Source organism: Trichechus manatus, unplaced genomic scaffold, assembly GCF_000243295.1.
Source record: "Trichechus manatus latirostris isolate Lorelei unplaced genomic scaffold, TriManLat1.0 scaffold00006, whole genome shotgun sequence".
Taxonomy (NCBI): domain Eukaryota; kingdom Metazoa; phylum Chordata; class Mammalia; order Sirenia; family Trichechidae; genus Trichechus; species Trichechus manatus.
The window spans coordinates 17,476,550-17,495,625 of NW_004443942.1; the positions used below are offsets into that span (position 1 = coordinate 17,476,550).

The 19,076-nt window shown below is 36.3% G+C and overlaps 1 protein-coding gene across 1 annotated transcript in view; it reads left to right on the forward strand.

The window, feature by feature from the left end:
* Positions 1 to 659: 659 nt before the first annotated feature.
* ANO3 (anoctamin 3) overlaps positions 660 to 19,076 on the forward strand; it is a 508,791-nt gene continuing 490,374 nt past the window's right edge. The window contains exon 1 of the mRNA XM_023737820.1: positions 660 to 813. Within this exon, the coding sequence (XP_023593588.1) occupies positions 660 to 813 (154 nt within the window). The remainder of the gene's footprint in view (positions 814 to 19,076) is intronic.

Below are 19,076 nucleotides of genomic sequence, written 5' to 3' on the forward strand. Positions count from 1 at the left end.
GTGAAATCCAATCTTTTGTTTTTCTCAAGTCATGCATTTTATCTGATCACCATTAAAAAAAAATCTCTTAATCTCCATAATCACAATCATCTTTCTAAAAGCGGCAGGATAATGGTTTGACAATCCTGACCCAGAAAATATCATTTAGGGTTAACTTCCTCCCAAATTAACATTCCTCTGATGAGCTGCCCAGTGGAATAAAGTTGCATTGCCTGACAGTTCTTAGCCCCACCCAGATGATCTCTTGTATACAGAAATGTGAATGAGAACTTCTATTACCAAGTTACTAAAAGCATCTCTCTATAGCCTTGCCTATATCTTCACTTAGCCCATTTTAATTTCCATTGCAGCCTCTCAGTGCTACTATCATTTAATGGCAGCAAGATCTCTTCAAGAAAAACAATTCTAAAATCCATCCATCCATCCTGTTGAAGTCAATTGTCTAGGAAAGGAGTGAATGTGGAAAACTTCTTAGAAAGGCAGTTCTCCATTTTTTTATTTCATTTGGACTTTTTTGAGTGAAAATAATTACCAGGGAGCCTGGAGTTATTCTTGATTACAATACAGTGATTTTTTTTTTTTTTTTTTCTTTTCTTTCCTATGTTCTTTGAAACTTCACTAGGGTAAACCTTGTTTTTCTTAACTCTGAGAGTTTTGCAATGTCTGCAGCGATGTTTGAACTGGATAATCTTTCTCCTGGAAGCTCCAGACAGGAGCATGTTTCCAACTCAGATTTTACTTTAACCTGTTTGACTGAACTCTCTAGTGATTCCAGTCAATTGGAACTTCAGCACTCCAATTCTGTTCCCGATGGTAAGCTAAAATTTAGATTGATGTTTTGAGTATCCTACTTTGTATCTGTACTTCTTTAGTGTCAGACATGTAGAAAACAAATGTTGATGTCACCTACCTTGTGGTGGTAGAGCTGATGCTAATTCTAGTTTCTTGACTTATTTTTCTGCAAAATTTATAAGTAGACTTTTGCAAAAAGAAGAGCAGGCTGATTTTTTCCTTATAGACTGAAAGTTCAAAAAACATCTCCAATGAACTCAGAAAAACGTTAACAGTGAAGTAGACCTTGTTTCTCTTAACAATCAAGCCTATCAAGGCATAGTTCCGTTTAGGATAACTAGTGAAATCAGGAATCTTATCCATAGACTGCAGAGTAAAACTTCTGTCATCTTCAGTTTCTCTCTTTTATCTGTTTCCTTTTATGAAAATATATGAAAGGTGATTTGTATTTTACCTTCTCATTAAAAACAAAGAGACTATCCCTATTGTTTGTGTTACTTTGTGCTCTGACTTAGATTTTCCATGAGCTGACCGTGTTGATAGAAATCAATTTGAGGATTTTTTCTTTTGATACCTAAGATGTTACTTAGCTAAGATTACACATTCTTCATTTTGTTCTACAGTTTAGAGGGAAAAAGGCTATGTAGTAATAACTTGTATTCATCAAAAATTCTGATGGTTTATTTTATAATAAACTGCTCTAAGATGTTGATAAAGAATCAGTTGTGTTTTGTAGAAAGCTTTTATGCAATAAATAGATAACATTTTAAATCTCATTCTATAGAAAAATTGTATTATGATTCAGTTATCTTTCCTCAAACATATAGCATGAAGGTAAACAGTTAAGCAAAGTCTTTATATAGCTCTAGCTGTTACTGGAGATTGATCTTTGTCCAATGAAAAATACTTGTCAAAATAATAAATTTCCTTTGGCAACCAGATGATTTTTCTAAAAGAACTTTATTCATGTATCCTTATTATCAGATGATTTGGAAAAGAAGTTTTATTTGACCCTGTTGTTCATAAATGCTTTTGTATGAGTTGTTTTACAGTATAGGTTCTTCTGTAATCAGCTAACTAAGACATCCTTTTCTAAATTTTCTTTCATCTGTAATAAAAGGGACTTCTACTCTTTTTTTTCCTCTTAAATCAGAAATATTACTGTATAATAAACCCTACAATTGCCCAGAAGTGGGAAATTCATTTCTTTATAAATCTACATAGGTTTATACAGTAGAACTGAATTGGGTAAAGAAGTTTATAAATAAAACATTTGCCAGTTCAATCCTGATTTCATGCCCATGTTCTTTTTACCTTCTTTGGTCTTCCAGTCATCTCTGTCACAGTGAGTGCATCCATTTCATTAGATTCAACAGTTGTCCTCATGTAGCTGACATACACATCTATACCTTAGCTATAAATTCTTCTCCAGAAATGCACGCTAAAAACACTCAAGAGCCTGACAGACACTTCTACCTCAATATTGAGGAAGTGTCTCAAACTTAACCCACTTAAGCAGAACTGCCTAAAAATGCCTCCTCCTCCTGGCATCCCCATTTTTGTCACTGACACCTGGTCATCTCAAACATTCATTGGCATTTATTACAATATAAAGTATTTGTATGTAATTTATTTTAATATATGTCTTCTACCTCTTACTTCTTTGTCCACCACTATAGCCCTGTACCCACAGGTTCTTAAAAAGATGTCTTATCTCACTGAAGTTAAGTCCCTTGAGTCACTGGAGGACTGAAAGTCGCTTAAGTCACTGAAGGGCTATTTATGCTCCCTAGTTCAGGCACATGCATAGAATCCTAACTGACTTCACCTTCTCCAGGTTTTCTATAACTAGTCTTGTGCTCACTGAAAGCAAGACCAACCTTCCTGAAGCACAAGTCTGACCCTTCCCCACTTTGGTTCATAATTTCTATAATTCTGAGTGTCCTGTGTTATAAACCTGGTGCTCTAGGAACTAAACTCTCTGGTTTGTCCGGAACTTTGCCAGCCTTGTATCACCTACACATACTCTTCAAAAATGGCCTATACTTTTTAATCTGTTTGTATTATTATTTAGTTATAATTTCCAATAATTCTTTCCCCCTCCTTTATTTATTAATCTTCTACTGAGGTCAAATGCCATCTTCTTCCCTTTTGACTATGATTATCTCACTGAATAAAAGAATTCCTTTTGTTAAATTTCTTCAAAGTGTTTGTTCCATCTGTAAAAATGCTCGTATTCTGACTTTTATTGTAAATACTTATCCCTGTGACTCCTCTTATATTGTATTACATTTCTTGATTGTAGTTGCCATTTCATAATTGCTTGTGCCTTGTGCATGGTGCATATTGAATAAATGTGATTACATAAATGACCAAATAACACAGCTTAATTTATTTTTAATATGTTTCCTGACATAAGGAGTATTTGTTTTTATCAAATTATACATGAATTAGATCTGCTAAAATATGAGGTTGAAATTATCACACCATCTGTTACCTGATGGTACCATTTTTCAGGATAGTACTGATGTGGAATGTGTCCTTCAGTTGAAGCTTTTAAAGAACATTAAGCATTCCACAGTGTATTTTGTATACTAAACCTGTTTGCCATGTTTTAAGTAGTTAAAGTTTATAGATTCATTCATGTAAAATATATTTATTGAATATTTAGGATTGAGAATTAGTGGCTGGGGTGTTTGTACAAAAAGGAAATTAAGGTGGTATTAGCAGTCAGGAAAATGTGCTGTCTTTTTAATCCCAATGGTGTGGCAGTGCATAGGAAAATAAAATACAGCAGATGACAGTCCTTAGAAAGTGGAGAAGGTACATCAAAAAAGAGAAATATGTTCTATTGTCAGAAAAAACTGTATTTATACCTTTAACTTACGTATTATTTTAAAAATAACATATCTGCAGAACCTCAACAGTTTTCACAAGAAGTCTGCGAGGTAGAGCTCATTTATCGTAAACTGCACTCAGTAGAATGAGAATCTGAAGCCCAAAGAAGAAATATAATTGAACTAAAGAAACACACGTATAGTAAAATGTGTGTGTGTGTGTGTGTGTGTGTGTGTGCAGGGTGAGATGAGAGACAGAGGGATGATCAGAAAGTCACGAATTTGTTTTCTGTCTCGAAATTCACTGTTCTTTCTTCTCCCAAACACTACTTGGAAATTAACCCTAAAAACAGTCCTAATTGGAGAGGCTACTTCTTGTATTCCAGAAATGGATTTAATCAGTATTGAAAATATTAATGTCTTCTTTGCTGTTTGGATTCCAGAATGTACTAATTTTTTTAAAAAAATTATTAATTTTTTTTAACCTAGAATTTCACAAATTTATTAGAACCTGGAACACTTTTACAAAGAGCATTTTCTAACATCCTGCAAGATACTTGGGAGGGGGGGGGACTTGGCTTTAAAGAAGTAAATTATGTAACTCAGAGGGAGGAATCTGACGACTAATAAAAAGTCAAACACGGATAAGTTCCTGCTTAAGTCACCAACAAGCTATGCCACTTTAGAGAAGATTTTGACATTTCTACTGGGTCAGTTTCCTTATACATGAAATGTCAAAATTAGATTAGCTGAAATTAAAGACTAGCCCCGGCTATAAAAAAAAAGATTTCTGAAAGAAAAAAAAATCTAGAACACTTCCAGTGAACCCAAGAACATAAAGATGGATGAAGACGAACCCTTTATTTACATATAATTTATTATATGGCAATAATGAGTCACCATTTGCAAAGAGCTTTATCATTTACAGAGTTCTTTGAAATTTGATTCTCACAACCACCATATAAGATCAAATAATTTTATTACTCCCATTTTTTTTTTTTTTACAAATGAGGAAACTGCACATCTAAGTTGCAGTGACATGTTAGTAAGAAATCCTTTCTGTTTTCTTTTGTTTATAGATAAAAAAGATTAGCTTGAAGTGATTTACCCAGAGTCACACTGCTACTTTTTAGCAAAAATGAAGATAAGAACTTGGTTCTTATGATTCTTTATCCATTGCATTACGCACAAAAATAGAACTACCCTACTGGAGTATGACTGAGTCATAGGACAATTAAGAGCGTGTGTGTGTTTTCTCAGACAATGACTAATATTAAGGTCATATATGCTCCCAAATAACATATTTTCAAAAAAGAGTTACATTATCCAATTGCATCCATAGGAATAAACAAGAACCCTTTATAAACACTATATAATACTCCCATCAAACCACATGACCACATATACACACAAGCACACACGTATGTATTCAGTCATTGCATCGCTGCATTTAAATCCTCTATCAGACTAAACCACATGACCCAATAAACACACACACACTCACAAACACACATTCTGTCACTGAATTTTTCAGAGAATTTGAAATATTTGTATCTTTCTGGATATGGCCAAGGGATTAGAAGATGAACAGCCCCTATATGCTGCTGGCTGGAATCTAGAAGTGGCTGACCAATTTGCTGAAAGTTGTAATTGAACTAAAGTTAGCATGAAAAGGCAGTCTTCCCATGGTCATGGGTGGTTGTGTTTTTTATGAGGTGACCTTTGCCATAACAATCCCTTTATCTCAGGAAATGAGGAACATGATTTCTAAGGACGTGCAAAGGAACCTAAAGAGCAGACTATTTACATTCTCTAATATTGGGAACAAAATGAGCACTGAGTCAGTTTCATCCCAGAAGACTTAACCAAAGAGTGAGAGTTAGGCCATGTATAAACAGACTTGTTCAGGTAAAAGGAATTAGCAGTCCTGACTTCTTGAGATGTTTAGTACTATGACAAATTGCCACATGCTCAACAGTAGTTATGATGCTACCATTATCCACTATGCATATCGGTTATGTGTCCACTCTTTGCCAGTTATTTGACACTCTCTGTGGGAAATATAAAGTATTTAGAATATCCAATTCCAGTATGAATGTGCTCTCTAATTCTAGTTACGAAAAAAAATCCATGTATGATTGAAATATGTTACTGTTTTAGCCTTCCAGTCTCTTCCAGAGAAGCAATGTCTGGGCTTAAAGAATGTCACTTTAAAAAGGTATTTCCTGAAGTGTAGTTCATAAATCACTTGCATGAGGATTATCAAGGTGTTTATAATACAAGAATATTCCTGATGCCATCCCGGACACTTTATATCTGAATCTATGTAGCCCAGGAATCTGAATGTCAGAAGTTCCTCAGGTTATGTTCACAAATAGTAAATTTTAAGAAACAATGTTTTGGTCATGAGGAATGGTAAGTCCACCAGCAAGGGCTGCCTACAATGATTATGACTTTTTTTCAAGTATTTCTGATGATGACCGCCCCTAGTCAGCTACAGCCCTTCGTTTAGCAGGCTTTTATGTAATGGTGGTGTATTTGTTTAGATACTTGGAAGTGTTTCCCTATCTTTCTTTCACATATATATTACATTTCTTAGAATATTTCAGATTTAAACCCTTCCAGAAAGACTTCCTTGTCATCTTTTTTTATAACATCTCACTCACCCTATATTGGACCTAGAGAACCCATTTCTATGACATTAATATTGAAGTGTTTGTCTTCTGCTCTGCATTTTATCTTGCACTTTAAATGTTTTAGATTTTAGGTGGATGTGGCTTTCAATATAGTTTCATCAAATAGAGATTAAACTCCCACAGGATAAGAGATATGTTTTACTTCTATTCCCCAGAGAGGTACCAGGAAAGAGCTCTACACAAGAAAGTGCTAAAATACTTGTTGCTGATATGACTTTACAAAGATGGACCCCTTAATAGAAACCGTTCATTTCCTCTGTGGAATGTTTTAATCTCTTATCTCTTAATAAGAGGCTTTCTATTAAGGCCTTCCATTCTCTCTCAAAAAGATCAATCTAGGTTCATATAAAATGCATACTTTTGGTGCCTTGGAAAAATGAAAAGTTAATGCTAATGTGGTGTTGTAAAATAAAGTAATCCCCAACAACCATCATTTCGTTAAGTACCTACAGAATATATTGCTACTAGGATTTGAGTATATCTATTATAATTCACAGTGATGAGTTAAAAAGTGGCCTTTCCAATAATACACACGGGAGTGCTAATAGAAGTATTGATAAGTGGTTGTTGCATTACTGCATACTACCTGGTGAAGTTCACTAAACTAGATATAGATAGATACAAATGGTACAGATATATTCCCTCAAATATTGCCTGCTTATGTCTCCCTGATACCATTTGAAAAAAGTCACTCTGCATTTTGGAATATGCCATGGTACCTTGGTTTACCCATCATTTTGTTCAGTAAGTCAAAACTTATGGCAAAATCTTTATGATGAGATTATCAAGTTAGCATGATGAAATATGGTAGCAATATTTATTCACAGAGCCCTTTCTGGGAAGCAATTTCCAGGGAGGAGTCTAAAGCAGTAGGCATGTTCTCAGCTAAAGTATGTAATCAGGTGTAACCAATTATAGAAAAGTATTGCCCTGAAGTTTGCAAGAATTATGCTCTTTAAATGTAAAATGAATTCAAGATTCCCTTTATAGTTTGATTCCAGTATGCGTTAACTTTTAAGTGGGGAAGAAGTTAGTGTGATGGAGCTACACCCTGTGAATTATTCACACCCTGCACGTATGAGAGTATGTCCATGTCCATACAAGAGTATATCCGATACAAGACTGAGAACACCTATTTTTAATTTATCAGCAAGAAGATAGAGGTCAATGAGTAAAATTTTCTGGAAAGAAATTTGACATTATGGAGCAAATAGCTTTCAAATTATGCCGGGAATTTTAATTATAGGAATTTGTTCAAAAAAATCAGATATGTGCACAAAAATAATGAATCAAGGATGTTCATTGCACTGTCGCTTATTATAGGAAAATAAGAAATAACTTGAGAGCCCAACAATATTTAATTCATTAAATAATTATAACACATTTTCAAGATGGAATGTGTTAGAGACTACATAAAAGCTTATAAAATATTTCAGTTTTAGAGATATTATCCCACTGCAGTTGAGTCAGTTACGACTCATACTGACCCTATAGGACAGAGTAGAACTGCCCCATATAGGTTCTAAGGCTGTAAATCTTTATGGAAGCAGAATGCCACATCTTTCTCCTGCAGAGCAGCTGGTGTATTGAAACAAATGACCTTTCGGTAGCAGCCAACGGCTTAGCCACAGTACCGTCAGAGCTCCTTAGAAATATTATAGAAAATGTTATTCACTTTGGAAAATGTTCATGATATAACTTTGAATAGCACAGAAAAAATGATATGCACAGCCTTATATTATTGTTGTATTGTGTTTATGATTATGTGAGATTTGTGCACAAAAGCAGTACAATAAATGCCTATATCAAAATAGTAAAAAATGTCACCAATGTGGGGTGGAATCACAACATAATTTACTTTTTTGTTTTTTGCTATGTTTTCAAATTTTCTTGATTCATCGTGTATTAGTTTTCTAATTAGAAAAAATTAAATTGCATTAAAGGAATTTTGTCCTATACATTTAAGGAAAAGAGAAATAATTTACATGAAATTAAATATAGAAAGAGGTAAATTGTGCTCCAGTTCTTGACTGGTTTGTGACATTTGTTAATTTTCATTTCTCTACTTTTTCTAGCAAGATGTTGATAATTCTCTTTATTCTAGCCTCATCATTAATCTGGGAGTATAGCATAGAGGTTCGCATGAAAGCATCGCTCAGAAAACAATTGTTTGGGGTTCCTGAAGATATTTTTGCTACCATTGTTCTCTCCTGTCCTATCATTCTTCTAGACCTACTCTTCAAAAAATTATTCCATATCTAGAAATAGCTAAGAGTCGCATATATATAGTCATTTATTATATCTGATTAAAATTATAGTTGTCTCTTTTATGAGTCTAATTATTTTTAATTTCTCAAAAAGGAAAATCATTTTACTCTGTTCCAGAAAGAGTAATCCAGGGAAAGCAAAGGCACAGGATGGAATTGTGGTGCTTTGTTCACTATTTAAAGGCTGGGGTTAGCATAAAGGAAAGAGAAGGTGAATACTGATAGTTGCAAATAGATGGCAGATAGACAAATGGACGGATGGATGGACGGACGAACAGATGGACAGATGGATGGATCGATAGATCAATAGATATTGATAGGTAGCTGCCATCTTGTTGACTCTGACTTTATGGAGACTTTATGTAACAGAATGAAATATTGCCCAGTCCTGCATCATCCTCACGTTCATCAGCATATTCAAGCATATCAGTGTGGCTGTTTTGCCAGTCCATCTCACCAAGGGTTTCCCTTAGCTTCACTGGCCTTCCACCTCACCAAACATGATTTCTTCCTCCAGCTATTGATTCTCCCCAATGATGTGTCCAGAGCAAGTGAGTCAGACAATTTTCTATTGTGATCCGTAAGTTTTCGATTGGCTAATTTTCAGAAGTGGATAGCAAGGCCTTTCTTCCTAGTCTTAGTTGGGAAGTGCCACTGAAACCCATGTACCATGGGTAACCTGGCTGGTATTTGAAATACTAGTGGCATAATTTTGAGCATCATAGCAACACATAAGCCACCATAGTGCAACAAGCTGACAGATGGGTGGTGGTAGGGACATTGAAAAGCTAACTATAAGGAAAAAGACAATTATAAAGGCAAGTATATAAAAACAACAACAATGACAAACTAAGGAAAGCAAGAAAGAGAGAATTATAAAATGGGGAAATAATTTTTATGTCTCAGGGCCGGTAGCTGGAGATAACTAAACCCTGTCTGCCTGGTTTAAGAATGAAGAGGTTTACTAAAAGCTGTTTTACTGCTCACAGATTCATTGCATCAGCATGAGAAGCTGACTCTCCGCTAGGTTTTCAGGAAAAACTCCAAGAATATGCGGTTGATTAGCCAAGAAAAAATAGACATGGCTGCTCTTGACTCCAGAGCCGTGCAGCTTCTACTGAGATTTAAAACCCACCACCTTGACTCTGACCCCAGGACCACACTAAAAATCACTGATTAGACCATTCATATGGATTTGCTGCAAGGGCCAGAGGTGTTGAATCTGAAAACCAAAAAGTGTTCCACAAATACACATATAATTCTGAGTTTCCTAATTCATTCTTGCAACTGACTTTTAAACCAAACTCCCTTGAGAATCTGCATTATATTGTTTCTAAACCAAAAAAAACCCATTGCCGTTGAGTTGACTCCGACGCGTAGCGACCCTGTAGCATAGTGTAGAACTGCCCCAATATGGTTTTCTAGGCTGTAATCTTTATGGAAGCTCCTGTGGAGCGGCTGGTGGGTTTGAATTGCCAGCCTTTCGGTTAGCAGCCCAGCGCTTAACCACCACACCACCAAGGCTCCTTATATTGTTTCTAAGAGTATCAATTTTCCATATTCCACATTGTGGACTTTAGAACTTAACTCTTGAAGCACAAACAAACTGCATGTAACTTGAGATTCATCGTTCAAGAGAAAATGAGGCAATGATTCATTAACATGTGTACTGAAGGATAAATATGATAAAGAGTGAGTGTTCTGGACTTTCAGAAGAATAGATAAGTGTGGCCCAAAGTGAATAGAAAAGGAAAGAAATTATAAAGAGGATCAGGCTCTATAAATTGGAGGAGAACATTCCTGGAGAATGAAAGGGCATAAATTTGAATGTAGAATGGATATCATAAAGTATTTATTTGTTTGCTTACGTATGCATGTATTTGCTAGCTTATTTTTTGTTACCTTGGCATACGTACCTCCTTTTTCCTATACCAGTACTCTGGCTTCCTCTTGGGGAATTAACCCCTTTCCTACTTGTTGATAATATAATTCATATCCCTAATTTAAACTGTGCTTGAAGCCAGCACTCCTTCCAAGTATTTCAATTATTGAGCCATATTGGTTATTAGTAGTTTGAGTTGGCTCATCTGTCACTTGCAACATGCAGTCATTAATGATGTATATGGTAATGCATTTCCAGTTTTTGTTAGGATAGTGACAAGACATGCCCGTCTAGAGGGAAGATCCCTGTTGTGGGGTAGTGGGAAGTAAGTTAAATATGGCCTAAATGCAAATCAATAACATTGGATAGTACCATTCTTAGACACTTTACTGTTTGTGAGAGACTCATTTTAGCTTTCCTGTCTTTCGGGTCAAGGCGTGGTGACATTAACTGGGCCCACTGCCAAATAATTATTCTTAACTCAAGGAAGTCAAACAAACTGTGTTCTTAACTACTGCCCTCAAGATTCCTGACTCCATACCCTTTTGCAGCTAAAATAGTTGGAAACAGAACCTCATATAGAAGTTTAATTTGTCCCCAAGGCAATATTGTTCTTTTTCTTCCTCCCACTAAAGAGAACTTTTCAGTTAATTTGTACGGGGGGAGGAGATGACTAATCTTTGACTGTTTACAAAAACCTCCCCAGTGGTCTCAGACTGGACTGGCCAGTCTGATTCAGTTCTATTTCAGAGTGGAATCCATGTGTGTCTTTCATATTCCTGTTTTTTCATTTCATGCAGGATGAGACATAGGCATACATGTATGCTTATAAAACCACTGTGAGATGTCATAATTTAACCATCTAGATAGAAATGGGTCAAGGATCGTTTTATACCCTGAGAAGCTGTCAATATGGAAGTTGTTGATATTAATGACTTTCTACTTCCACATTTTCAGGTTACCTTAAAAGCACATTCCAATGGATTTCATATTTACTAGTATGAAAAAAAAACAATTGTTTTCAATGCATGGTTTTAGAATTAAAAGCATAAGACCTAGCTTGGCGTTAGTGATGTATAATGATTGTAGCAGATCATGTTTTCCCTTTCTTTATGGAAAATGTTAGCCAGGTTTCCTTTAAAAAAAAAAAAAAAACTTCTTTTGCCACATTCTCAAATCATGATGTTTGAGTAGATATAACTCCATTCTCTGGTAGCGTGCCTGATTGATTTATGATAAGAGTATCTTATGATTAGAAGAAGGATTAAGCTTGCCCAATCAGAGTGAAATTTAGGGCTTTACTTGGCAATACAGGATTTATCTTTTGGTTTGGTGAGAGGACATGAGGCTTGGAGACAGTCATGAGACACTGCAACTGTCAGGGACCATCTGTGGAGCCTGAAGATGGACAGACAGCCGTGAGATGGATCCTACCGTAATATTTGATCACAAATCAGACTCAACATGAAGCTAGCCTGACTCCTGAGCTCAGTTAAATGAGCAATTGAGTTCATTCTGTTTTCAAAAACCAGTTTATATCAGGCTTTATGTTGCTGTTTGTAGTTTGGAACTATAGAAAATACTTTTTCTTTCTGTCTAGCCCCTTGCAAAACTTACTTTTCTTCAAAAATCTCTCAAATATTACCCCTCTGTTAACCTTTCTTACACATAGTTGGTAGTTTTATCATGATCCTTATGATATAGCATAATGATATATTCACGTATCTCTACCTCTTATATTGTAGTTTACTAAAATTTATTTTAAAAGATTTATTTTGTACTTAGTCTGTGCCATAGGAGTCCCTGGGGTAGTGCAAACAATTACCTGCTCAACTACTAGCGGAAAGGTTGTCAATTTGAATCCACCTAGAAGCACCTGGGAAGACAGGCCTGGCCATCTGCTTCTGAAGGTTATAGCCTTGAAAACTCCATAGAGGGTAGTTCTACTCTGAACACATGAGGTCTCCATGAGTTGGACGTGACTCAACGGCAACTAACAACAACAACTGTGCCATATCGTATTAGGTCTTGGGAATTCAGCAGTCTCTGCCTGTGTAAACTACCAGACTGATTTAAAAAAAAAAAAAGTTGCTGTCAAGTTGATTCTGACTTATAGCAACCCTATAGGACAGAGCAGAACTGCCCCCATAGGGTTCCCAAGGGGCAGCTGGTAGATTCCAACTGCTGACCTTTTGGTTAGCAGCTGTAGCTCTTAACCACTGTACCACCAGGGCTCCACCAGACTGATAGATTATTGTAATTACAGATGAGATGTGTTTAAGTAAACGGAAGCTACATAAACTAGGAAGGCTATGGAAGATGAATGTTAAAAATAATTGTAGTAATTACAGATGTGATTTATTTATCGAAGTGGGGAACCACACAGTGCCAAGGTAGCATGGTATTTCCTTGAGATAGGATTGATCTCTTGATCATGGTGTTTTGCTTCACTTGCTTATACTTTATTGTTTATTGAATATCCACCTTTGCCTTAATTTATTTCTTTAATTTTTGAGAGTAGATGCTTGGCATACATAAGCCACATATCTGAGATCTTCAGATATTTTTCAAATTAACAAATAAATATTTCCAAGGCTGGTAAATTATGCCTGAATCATAATTTCACCAGAATTCATGTATCTTACACCACATGTCCACACACCAACATTGCTGTCTCTTCAATTTTCACTAACATTTCGTCTTTTACCTTGTAAGAATTTTACACTGACTAGAGTGCTCATTGAAGTAGATTAAAAATATCCTTTCCTTGTTTCCATATCACCATATTGTGATTTTTTTTTCTAATCTAGTGTCTTCTGTTGGATTTTTATTCTATCCTATGCCAGGGCCATTTTTTCTAAAGAAATATTTTTTTGTATATGACTTCACAAGAGGTACTATTCACTCAAATGATAAATGGAAAAAAGATAAGAAGAAAACAATATCATATTAGGAGCTAATGCTGGCTTTGATCAAAACTAAGAGATTCACACAATTCATCTTTGTAATGTAATAAGTTACAAGTAAATGATAATGTGGGTTTTTGTTGTGTTCAAGAATATAGAAAAAATAAATATCAAGTTTGTGAATGCCATGATTGTGAAATAGTAATATGTTTTCATTTTAATAAGACTATAAATTACTTGAATGGATGATGTTTGGATATTTAGATTGCCAACTATAGAAATAATGTGGTATTATCCAAATAACAGGTTGAGAAGCAGAAAAGAGTCTGTCTCCATTCCAAACAAAGCAATTTATAAATTGTATGGATAAAGCATTGAATCTCTCAGGGTCTTAGTTTTCTCTCCTATAGAATAGGTTCTATTTTCATTACTATTCCTCAGAGCCTGCCAGGTCTTAACATATTGTGCTTTGTTAGTTGCCATTGAATCAATTCCAACTCATGGCAACCCCTGTGTGTTACAGAGTAGAACTGGTCCATAGAGTTTTCAAGGCTGACATTTTGGAAGCAGGTAACTAGGCCTGTCTTCCGAGGCATCTGTGGGTGAGTTTGAACCACCAACCTTTCAGCTAGTAGCCAAGTGCTTAACCATTTGCACCACCCAGGTACTCCTGGTATTAGCATAAACTTACCAAATAAAAAGTTGACTACTAGTAAAAATCTGTTGGAATTGTAGTAATGATTTTAGGCAGAACATCTTTGTTTACTCTTCTGATCTTTTATCTTTGAGTTCATATGTGAAAAGGTCAGAGTTTGGGATGCAGCCTGTATTGGAACAGAATGAAGCTAACTGATCCTCTGGGGACTGGGTTCAAGAGATTAGCTTCCTTTAGTAATACCTTTTAACCTACTCATATAACTGGTTGGTCCAGAGGGCTACAGTCAACAATTAAAATTTCTTGAAAGTATTTAATCCAGAATCTTATTGACCGCAAATAATCTTCTAAGATATTCTAAGTCACATTGTTTTTTTAGAAAAGCATCTCTAAAGAATAATACATGATGGACCTTGTTCAATAAAACAAATTGTTCAATGTCTAGTGAAGAGAGAGACACTTAAATCTTCTATTAAAATGTGATAGGATAGATACCACTACAAATCTATGAGAATGGCTAAAACCCAAAATACTGCAACACCAAATGGTAGCAAGGATGTGGAGCAACAGGAACACTTGTTCATTGCTGGTTGAAATGCAAAACAGCACAGCCACTTTGGCAGTTTACCATAAAGTCCAGCAATCACGCTCCTAGGTATTTATTAAAATTAGTTGAAAAGATATGTACACACACACACAAAAACACACATACACACGCAAACCTGTAAGCAAATGTTACAGCAGCTTTATTCATAATTTCAAAATCTTCTAAGTAACCAAGATATCTTTCAATAAATGAGTGCATAGACACACTGTGGTTGTTGTTGTTGTTGTTGTTGTTAGGTACCCGCGAGTTGTTTCCAACTCCTAGCAACACTATGTACAACAGAACAAAACACTGCCTGATCCTGTGCCATCCTCACAATCATTATGTCTGAGCCCATTGTTGCAGCCACTGTGTCAATCCATCTTGTTGAGGGTCTTCCTCTTTTTCACTGACCCTCTACTTTACCAAGTGTGATTCTTAAGGTTGTGTGTCACCTTGGCTGGGCCATGATTCTCAGTGGTTTGGCAGTTATGATGTAGTTTGACAGTTGTATGATGATGTGATCACTTCCATGATGAGATTTGATATAATGTGATCACCTCCATGATAGGATGTGCTGTGAGTAGCTAATCAGTTGAAAGGTAGTTTCCTTGGGGGTGTGGCCTACATCCAATATAAGTGGACTGTCTGGCAAGGCTTGCAAGCTTTTGCTCACTCTGGATCCTGCAGCTGGCTCCTGTTCATCTGATCTCAGGTTCTTGGGACTTGAACTAGCAGCTTACCTGCTGTCTTGCCTGCCAGTCTTGGGATTCCTCAGTTTTCACAGCCTGTGAGCAAGAGCCCTGCTCTCTGACCTGCCGATCTTAGGTTTGCCAGCCCCTGTGGCTATGTGAATCAGGAGAAGCCTCCAGCCTGATCCATGGATTTGGTATGTTCCAGCCTCTACAACTGCCATTTAAGCCATTTCCTTGATATAAATCTCTATATAGATAATATAGTTTTACTGCTGGTTTTGCTTCTCTAGAGAACCCAGCCTGAGTTACCAAGCATGATGCCCTTCTCCAGGGACTGTTCCCTCCTGATAACATGTCCAAAGTACGTGAGATGAAGTCTCACCATCCTCGCTTCCAAGGAGCAATCTGGCTGTATTTATTCCAAGACAGACTTATTCATTCTTCTGGTAGTCCATGGCATATTCAATATTCTTCGCCAACACCATAATTCAAAGGCATCAATTCTTCTTCGGACTTCCTTATTCATTGTCCAGCTTTCACATGACTATGTGATGACTGAAAATATCATGTCTTGGGTCAAGCGCACCTTGTACGGCACATCCGTACAATGGAGTATTATTCAGGAATAAAAAGGAATGAGCTATCAAGCTATGAAAAGACATGGAGGAACCTCAAATGCACAATGCTAAGTGAAAGAAGCCAGTCTGGAAAAGTTACAGGCTGTATGATTTCAACTATATAACTTTCCAGAAAATATGAAGCTATAGAGAAAGTAAAAAGATCAGTAGTTGCCAGACGTTCAGAGGAGGAAGGATGAAAAGTGGAGCACAGGGCGTTTTTATGGCAGTGAAATGGTGTACACATGACAATATGCATTTGTCAAAACCCATAAGACTGTACAACACAAAAAGTGGCCCCTAATGAAAAGTATGAACTATAGTTAATAATAATGTATAAATATTGGTACCTCAACTATAACAAATGTATCACAGGAACACAAAATATTAATAACAGGAGAAACAGGGCAGTGAGGAGAGGGGAGTTTATGGGAACTCTGTACTTTCTGCACAATTTTTCTATAAACTGAAATTTCTCTAAAAATAGAGTCTATTAAAAATACAATATAATTAGTGTTTTAGTATTTATGAATAAAGTACTGTGGAACACAGTAGAGGGAGTCATATGATCTGTCAGAGGTTAGGAAATCAACTGTAAGAGAAAATACACAATGGAGGGGATATTTGAACAGATTCCTTAAGAATGAACAGAATTTTTCCAGAAAGTGAAAACAGAAAGGAGGAAAGACAGTCCATGAAAAGGGATTAGCATAGTCAACCAGAGAAAGACTCACGAAAGAAACCTATAGTTGAGATATAGAAATAAGTCTATAAATCCACCTCAGAAAACGCCAGAGATAATCAATCATTCCTGTGAATATTAAAATTTTGTTCTTATATCTAGAAAAATAGTTTATGTGTCTTTCAGGATAATTCCGTCCATCAGAGTCTAAGTTTTTAAGGCAGGGACCATTTCTCCTTTACCTCGCCTAACATCTGGCCCATGGTAGCTGTTTCACAGATTGTTGCTGAATGAAAAATATTGTAGCTGGACAGTGGTTGTCTGGGATTGAGACTTAGAAAATAAGAAGGTTATGTAGAGCCAATTTGTAATGGGATTTGAATTTCAAAACAAGTCATTTGACCCTTATTTTTTCGGTGAAGAGAAGCCATCAAGTGAATTTAATTAGAGAGTGACATGCTTAGAACTATGTTATTGATAGTTTCAGAAGAAGAAAGGTAATTTTCTTTGGTCTCAAAAACTAAGGCTAATTGCCTCAGTAAAATAGTTAAATTTTTCCCACACACCTCTTAGGTTCTTTAGTAAATATAAATATCTTCCAAGTAGTTAGAGGTGGGTAAGGACAATAAGTCTCCTCCCCACAGTCTTGTTACCAGGTTATAATGAAGCCAGCACACACTGCCACACACACAAACACTTCTTAACCAGCCAATGCAAGGCAGTTATTACAGTTCTATAAGCTTGATGAAGTCTCAGGCTCTGTCCATTTAGGTTTTCCAATAGCATTTTGCATGTCAGATTCATCTGAGATAATATAAAATATTCTAGGAGCAGGATTCACCTAAGTGAATCAGGCACCCATGAAGCCTCTGATTCGACAGCTGAGAAACAAGACTATTTAGGAATCAAATCTAGCAAACGATTCTTAAGGGTCTGGGATATTGCCTCTCAGATTTGTATACCCTGTTATGTAAGGTCAAGAATATGTTCACACTGTTTCTAAACAATCCACATATTTTAAGCACCACTGTTATCCCAATGAAAATTCATATCTAATATCCACTGTGTTCATTACAAATCATTGATGTTGGCTGCAGATAATAATAGGTAAAGTTCTCGCATAAATTGCTTCCATGGTGTGGAATGATTCTAGCTAACTTTTACCATTCTAGGGTGTAGATTAGAAGTAAGAAAGACACATACACACACACACACAGATACACACCTATCATGTCACATCCTCTTTGCCAAGACATTTTAAATTTTATACCCTTTAAGTTTTTTTTTTTTTTTTTTCTGGGTACCATGCTAAACTTTGTATGCACAAATCTGCCAGATCTCACTTCTATGCTCTTGAACGATAACACAGGCAATTCTGCTGCTTTTGGCAATGACATTCAGGTATTATATGAGTCAAGTTTTCAGATATTAACAAGTTCAGAAGATAATAAGATTGTCTTAGTTATCTAGTGCTGCTATAACAGAAATACCACAAGTGGATGGCTTTAACGAACAGAAATTTATTCTCTCACAGTCTAGGAGGCTAGAAGCCCAAATTCAGGGCGTCGGCTCCAGGGGAACACTTTCTCCCTCTGTTGGCTCTGGAGGAAGGTCCTTGTTATCAATCTTCCCATAACAATGATATAAAAACATCAACTTTTTTGCATTCAAAGTTTCTTCCATTTCCCCATCTCACAACTGGGAACAGCAGAAAAGCAGCAGGGAAGAAAAAAGGGAAGATGATGTAGTGTAAGGTGCTTATCCAGCATTCCTTCACCTTGCTTTTCCACTCCTCCTTTCCCAGTTTTGTAACAGATGAGCTGTTCCAGAGCTGGTAGAAGGGGGAGAGGAGAATGTGAAAAGGAATTGCCCAACTATTATAGTTGTAATCTGACACTGATAATCTTTGAGTGCCAGTTATGGATTAAATTATATCCCGCCATAATATGTGTTGGCATCCTAATATGTGGATGTAATTCCATTTGGGAATAGGTTTTCTTTGTTATGTAAATGAGGTCATATGAGTGTAGGGTGCATCCTAAACCTAATCACTTCTGAGTTATTAAAAGAGCAGATTAGGCACAGAAGGAAACACAAATTGAGAGAAGATAAAGGCCACAAGAAACCAAGGAACACTGGGGCCACAGAAGCTGAAAGAAAGGATCTTCCCCAAGAGCTCACAGAGAGATAACCTTTCCCTATAGCCAGTACCATGAATTTGTACTCCCAACCTTCAAAATTGTGAGAAAATAGATTTCTATTCTTTAAACCCACCCATCTGTGGTATTTCTGTTATAGCAGCACTAGGAAACTAGGACAGCACCCAAATGCCAGCTTTTATTTTCTTCTTGTGGTTAAGTTTTCTAGGGTTTTCTGGAGATTCTCTCTGATCCCAAACTCAACACCTCCTTTGGGGACCTCCTACTGCACATTTCCTGCGTGGCTTATTGCATTTCCCCCC